The sequence below is a fragment of the Lactuca saligna genome, chromosome 2 (genome assembly GCF_052625555.1).
Source record: "Lactuca saligna cultivar CGN05327 chromosome 2, ASM5262555v1, whole genome shotgun sequence".
Lineage (NCBI taxonomy): Eukaryota > Viridiplantae > Streptophyta > Magnoliopsida > Asterales > Asteraceae > Lactuca > Lactuca saligna.
This window is the reverse complement of record NC_136418.1, coordinates 85,758,585-85,766,096: the sequence shown is the minus strand read 5'-3', so window position 1 is coordinate 85,766,096 and position 7,512 is coordinate 85,758,585. Positions and strand designations below refer to the sequence as shown.

The following is a 7,512-nucleotide window of genomic DNA, read 5'->3' as shown; positions in this document are numbered from 1 at the left end:
CATATTCTTTTTGTACATGATGTGTAGAAAGTTCAGGAGGATGTCAACTATAAGCTTCTAGAGTTGAAATCTGAACTTGCGAAGGAGCTTCAGGATATTCATACTCAAAATGCTGAAGTTCAAAAGCAGATTGCGGAGGTTTCTTCAAAAATACAAAAGTTTGTTGATGTTCCTATTCTTGAAGCCCATAACGAAGAAACAAAGGAGAAGTTTGATCAACTGACCAAGTTGGTAACTCAGCTTAAAATGGTGGTTTCGCAATCTTCAACTACACAAATTCTCACTCCTGAGTTCTTGTCTCTAAAGATTAATACTTTAGAACAAGCAATTCAGAAAGCTCTTGCTCCACTTGTCAATTTTACTTCTTTACTACCAAGAGGTGCCCCACCTGCTTTCACAGGGGTGCAAGGGGAGAGAAAAGTTTAAGTAAAGAAGAGGATGCGAAGACAGTTGGAAAAGTTATATCTACTCAGCTTAAAACTACTCTTTCCATACTTACGAAGCCAATTTCATCAACTATAATAACCACAAAAACGATTGCCAAAGGAATCGTTATTGGAGAAAAAGAAGGAGGTTCAAGTTCAAAACCTCAAACAGATATGGTGGGAAAAGGAAAAGGGATTTTGTATGAAAAATCAAAGGAGGAGAAGAAAGCTGAGGCTGATGCAGAGTTGGAAAGAATGAGGCAAATACAAAGTATTATGAGGCAGAGGGCAAGTGATCCTCCCACGATGAACAAAGTAGATCATGCGAAGCTTTACTGTTACAAAACTATAGAGTCAAAAGTTGTGGGGAGGGAAATGTACGAATTCGAGAAGAAGCCAAAGAGAAGTTATGATATTGCGAATTCAGACAATTGTCAGCTGGATTTTCCAATAAATGAAATGCTATTCATCACTGCTCAGTACAAGATTAGTGAGAAGTTTGATAATACTGATGATTATACACACATGAAAATCAGATTTCATGCTGTTTTGGGGAAGAATCCAGATGAAGTTTGGTCTTTAATGAAGAAGATCAAAAAGGTGCTGACAATCAAGAAAGATATATTGTTTGAAGACATGCTTCAAAATTTTCGTTATTTTGTTATCCGAGCAGACAACAAGCAGTATGACTTCACTGTAGCAGATTTTCCTTTGATGAACTGCAATGATTTAATTCAAGTGACTCTGATTTTGAAGCATATGGAAGAAAATAAGCTCAAAGGCTCTGAGACTGAAGTGTTCAAGATAGGCTTCGCACATGTTAAGACATACATCAACAATTACTTCAATTGTTTGGCTCTTACAGATGAAGAACTGGCTAATGTGTTGGGAAGAAAAGTGAACATTCCTTGGGAAGAAACTTTATCTCAATCAGCATTATCGAAATATGTTGTTGGGGAAATATGCCTGAAACCGTTCGGCATGGTGTTTTCTGGAAGAGATACAAAAGGGAAACCCAAGAAGTTCTTGTTTAAAGTCTCAGAGGTGGAAAGATATAATTCTTCGCAATATACGCACTTTATTGTTCGTATGAACAATTGCAAGAAGAACAATGAAGGAGACAAGAAAGATATCAAGAAGGTGATCTCCTGGTATGGAGAAGTGCGAAAGAAAATCCACTCAACTGTTCAAAAGCTTATGGGATGAATAGCTTCGACTGTTTACAGCGGGGGAGATTGTAGATGTAAAATTGTAAAAGTCGAATATAGTGTTTTGTATATTTTCGCATTTTATGTTATTTTACTAAGTCATCTTTGTGCGAAGTGAAATGTCTAGACTTAGTATATTTTTTGTACACTCATGTTCCCTATAAATAGGGACTAAGGTTAGAAGTAGAGAGAGACTTTTCGTAACAAATATCTCTTTTCTGCTTATGTTGTAATCAGTCTTTATCAATATGAGATTTGATTAATATTTACTCTTCGTGTTCTAAATCTTCAATTACTCAAATCAAACTTTGCTTTCTCAAATCTCGATAACAATTCTCTTCAATGTTATGTGATCCGCTAGATCGGCTTGATTGAATGTGAATTCTTATATGATTGAATGTTTATGTGCACATGGTTGTTGGACTGAGGTTTGGGTTGAGGAGGGTCCTGCTTTGTGTTGTAGGCCAACATACACAGGGCGGACTGGTTATCCCGAAGGCCGAGTGAGCAGTCCGGATAGGCTGTAGGCCCCAAGAGGGCGGACCAAACATGTCGAGACTCAGAGACTGGACCAGGTGGATTGAAGGCCTGGTGCGGGCGGACCAATCACACTGTAGACTCGATGTATATTGCTAGACTCGGAGGGTGGACCGGGTGGCCTGTTGGCCGGTGCGGCGGACCAGTCTCACAGTAGACCCGAAGTGCATGGTTGTTCTGTGTTCTGTTATTATATGTATGCTATGTATGATATGGGCCGGAAGGCATTATGTTATGGGCCGGAAGGCATTATGATGTAGACCGGAAGGTCGTGGCCTGGAAGGGCGTATGTGTGGTTGGTATTTTGGGGGTATCTCACTAAGCTTTTGGGCTTACAATTGTGGTCTAATGTTTTTCAGGTTCTTCAGGAGACCGTGGCAAGGCAAAGGCGTGATCGTACCGCTCCTCATGATTATGTTTTATGTTGTGGTTCTGGGAAGACTCTGATAACGATTGTATTGAAAACCTTTTTGTAATAACTTTATGAAATCGGGTTGTTTTTGAAAATTTTAAATTGGTTGAAATTTTTAGAGCGTTACACGTGGAGCTCTTGGAATCGGAGGTAGTAGCTTAATGTATTAAGTTGTGGAAACTTGGGAAGACACGATGTGTTTGCAAGCCAACACGCCACATGGCGTGTTGGATGGGGTTTCCCGATTATCTGGATGTTGGAAGAACACGACGTGTTTGAAAGTCAACACTGATTGCTTGGTTAACATAGACTGTTGACTTTGACTTTGACTAGAAGTTTGATCAAGGTTGACCATGGGTTATGTTGGGCTATGTTTGGGGCACAATTTGGAAAATTAGGCCAAGTATGGGCCTTGAGTAATTATTTGGTTTTGGTCCTTTTAGATTTTGAGTTTGGGCTTTTTTCTTGGGCCAAACTATGTAAGGGGTAAAATGTTCTTTTTACCTTAATAATGGACTGTTGGACTTATAGTTATGGATTGGGACCCAAATGTTGATCGGATGTTGTTTTGATATAGTTCGGGGATCTGTCAGTGAGCAGCCGTGGATTTTCTGTGCGTTTCGGCAGTGCGAGGTGAGTCTCCTCACTATGTTTAGCGAGTCGAAGGCACCAATCCCGACCCATAGTTTTTATGTTAGGATGTAAGTATTTTGTGTGACTCTTGCATGTGTGTGTATTGGTATGTATGTTTGGCGTGTTGGGGCCCGATAGTTATTCTATATGCTAATATTAGGTTATCCATATACGATTTGTATGTGGGCGGGGCACAGTGATTATGCAGTATGCTACTATCTTTTTGTTTTCTGCATGTGTTTGAATGTTATATGATTATATAGTTATATGTTTAGTAGGCGGGGCCCGTTATTTAAGTGTGGGCGGGGCCCATATCTCAGTAGGAGGGGCATGTTATGAGAGTGTGAGCAGGGCCCATATCTCAGTGGGCGGGGACTGTTATGCGAGTGTGGGAGGGGCCAGTATCTCAATGGGTGGGGCCCCTTATGCGAGTGTGGGCGGGACCCGTATCTCAGTGGGTGGGGCCTGTTATATGAGAAGTTATGTATGTTATGTGGTATCTTAGGAAACTCACTATGCTTTGTGCTTACGGTTTTAAGTTTATGTTTCAGGTACTTTGGTTTTCAAATGGAAGAGCTCGGGAGGATTGCAAAGCACATATCGCATGTTTCCACATTCTGTGATTTACTCTGATTCGATGATGTTTTGCAAAATCTTGATTACCTTGGTTGTATGGAAATGATATGTATTAACGATTTATTAATCTAAAACGAAAATTTTATGACTTTATTTTTGCGACGTTTCACCTCTAACTCTTATTCTCTTGATTTTTCAGTGAACTCTACAACTCGGCTACAGGTAGACTCCTTGCTTTGTTCCTCCTCTTACCTTCTATTATAACATTGTATCTTATTTGACTTTCCCTTTATTGTTTCCGGAAACTCCAAATCACCCATCATCTAAAAGATACAGTCCCGACATCGAAAAAATGATTTGTTATTTTTTTATGGTGTAGGTCGTAGACAGGGTGGAAGTTGCACACTTGATATTCCTTTTTTTGTGAATGTAGTTTCTAGACCAAGACAAAGATGCACACCTAGGAAACATTTTTTTCACTATAGATAATTATGGTTTTTAGGATGAAGTAGATGAATGGATATGATGAGGTTCACAATTCTCATGAATTACAGTTTAATATCTAATGAATCAGAAATGCATTTCCCAGAGATCTTAAACTAATGGTGACCTATTCACTCATTGGAAAATATATACACTTGGAGGAAAAATGGAAACAAAATCCCTAAAAACAACAGTACCGGTGAATAGCCCAACACAGACTAATCCCCATTAGAAAAATTGTTTGTGTTAAAGGTACGCCCTACGATTTCCTCAAAAGCCCTATACATCAAAAAGCAAAATCGAAAGACTTACTGATGGCTATGACATCAGTTTGGTGTTGGACAAGAAAAAGGGAAGAAGCTGAAAGTCGTCATCGACGTGTGGGTTGAGCAACCCGATAGGTGAATGAAAATTGATTGTGTTTGGAGAAGAGGAAGGTGGATTGTGTTTGGAGAAATAGGGAGTTTTAATTCGTTGACCATGGAAAATTTTAATGCAAGGTTCAAAATTTAAGAGAAAATAAAAAAGCCACGTTGTAATTTTTATTTAAAAAAAAAATCATGTAGACTAAATATAACCGGTGAAACCGGAATCAAATTGCATAATTGCTTTATTTAGTAGGTAAAATGATATTTTTAGGGCCTATTGCGCAATAAAATTATTTTAGTGACTAAATCAAACAATTGACCAAACTTTAATGTGCTATGATGACATTTTCCCATAAAATTAAGGGTTATTCTTTAATAAATATTATTTTAAAAAGTTGAAAATTCATGACAAATTTTTGGACTTTAAAAACTCACACCCTTAAACACGATCAATTTTTTTTGTAATACATATAACTCCAATTTAATAATAAGTACCCATGTACTAGTTGCACATAAATCATGTATTATCGAATGCGATAACAAAATTTTGAAATTTAAAGGCCTCATTTTTGTATTTGTCCCTAGCCTCAAATTGGCTTGGACCGTCTGAACACTTCCGACAAACCCCATACCCTACAAGTACCATCACCAAGCCTTCGCCTTCGTGCGATATCGGTAGAACTTTTGTTTTTGATAACAGATTAATAATGGATCTCATCGAGCAAAAATATATGGCCACCGGCGCAATCAGAACATATATATTCCAATGAATAGATGGGTTAATACGGTCACATACGTCAAGGTGAGAAAAAAAATGGGTTTTATTTGTTTTTTATTATGGCGTGTACGGAGCATCCTTTAAGGGTGTTACCATGTTATCGTGAGAACCTTCAAAACAACGGCGATGTACATCTTAAAATATGATATATTTTTACGCTATAAAAAGTGGATGAAAGTTAATTCCAAAATTAAATGGGTTTTGCAGATATGGATTAGTTTGTGATAACGACAAGTTTGTTTAAGGAGACTGAGTTTGTATGTCATACAATTTGTACATGATAATAAATGCGTGATATCTTTTATGAGTGATATGTTTTAAGATTTCTTTTTTACCCTATATATTAAAAAGCGCACGCACTCAGAAAATACGTTGACAATTAATTCGAAAATCAAATGGAATTTCAGAAACCAATAGTTACGGCATTTTTGTTATTAAGCCTAGTCATTAGAGTCTTTGCTGATTGCAGTTGTGAAGACGAAGAAATCCACGGCAACAAAAGCGAAACCCTTAAGTACAAATTAATCGCACTTGCTTCCATATTGATTGCGGGCGGAATCGGCGTATCTCTACCTTTCGCTGGCAAAATCTTTCCGGCCTTACGCCAAGAAAAAGATGGTTTCTTCCTAATAAAATCATTCGCTGCGGGCGTGATGCTGGCTACAGGTTTTATCCATATACTTCCAGACGCGTTCGAGAGCCTGATGTCTCCATGTTTGAAAGAACAGGTTTGGGGGGATTTTCCTTTATCTGGGTTTGTGGCTATGATTGCAACCATTGTGACGTTGATGTTTGAGAGCTGGTCAGTGGCATGCCATCCTAAGAATCAGACGGTAGCAGTTGAAGGGGTTGACGATGAAGAAAATAACGTTGGGGTTGTGACTGTTCACATGCATACAACCCATCACCATTCTCACGCCAATGATAATTCCCAAGTTTATCGATATCGGATTATTTCCCAGGTAAATTACTAGATCTTTCAAATCTTTTTGTTTCTTTTGAACGACAAAGTTAATTGAAATAAAAATAACTAGGCTGCAAACAGATAAATTATTAAAGACACTAATTAAGATGAACCAATCGACGATATCCTTTAATTATGTCTATAATTAAACTTTAAGGTGGGTTACAAGAAGTAATATATTGGTGAAAATATTATTTATCTTTTGGATCGCAGGTGCTGGAATTAGGAATTGTCGCTCATTCAATAATTATAGGATTATCGTTAGGTGCTTCCAAAAGTCCGGAAACCATAAAACCACTTATTGTTGCTTTGTCCTTCCACCAATTTTTCGAAGGATTAGGCCTCGGTGGATGCATCTTTCAGGTACGGATATTATCAACAAATTAATTAGATTTATTTTAGTCTACGTAATTGGGTTGAATATCAACTATGGCTACGAATAAATCCTATATATATAACATGGTTCACTTATTTCAGGCAAAAATCAAGTCACTGGCGATTATATCAATGGGAGCGTTTTTCACCCTTACGACTCCAGGTGGAATTGTAATCGGAATATTGATGAGCAACAGCTATAAAGAAAACAATACAAATTCTCTTATTGTCGAAGGCGTGCTAAATGCTGCATCTGCTGGAATGTTAATATATATGGCTCTTGTCAACCTACTTTCTCCGGATTTCAATAATCCCAGGATGAAAAACAAGAAGATGCTTCTACTTGGTTCAAATGTTTTTCTTCTTCTTGGTGCCGGCTTGATGTCTCTCCTAGCCAAATGGGCTTGAGAATATATTGTTTTCACTGAATGGATTTGTCAAATTATAATTTCCTGATAACTAAGAGCATTAATTTTACAATTGTTAAAATGTTTCCAAATTCATCATAATCTTCATCATCATCATGTGATTCTTTGTTTCTTTCTGTAGCTCTTTTTCATGAAATTATTTGTACCCACCAACAGTCACCAACAAGGGAACTAAATTATAGGGGTCAAACCAGACTTTTTATTTATTAGTTATTTTGTATTCTATGTAAGAACCGTTTCTAGATCACACTGATATCAAGAAAATTTAAATGATTAATGAAACAAAACAATGATTTTAATGGTTTATAACAATAGTTTTCTGTTA

The 7,512-nt window shown here is 37.4% G+C and overlaps 1 protein-coding gene across 1 annotated transcript; it reads left to right on the top strand.

The window, feature by feature from the left end:
* The first annotated feature begins 5,815 nt into the window (after positions 1-5,815).
* LOC145028929 (zinc transporter 3-like) lies at positions 5,816-7,219 on the top strand. Its single transcript, XM_078977616.1, has 3 exons — positions 5,816-6,382; positions 6,598-6,747; positions 6,862-7,219. Exons 1-3 carry the CDS (start codon positions 5,816-5,818, stop codon positions 7,165-7,167), a joined length of 1,023 nt encoding a protein of 340 aa, XP_078833742.1. The 3' UTR covers positions 7,168-7,219.
* Positions 7,220-7,512: the final 293 nt, after the last annotated feature.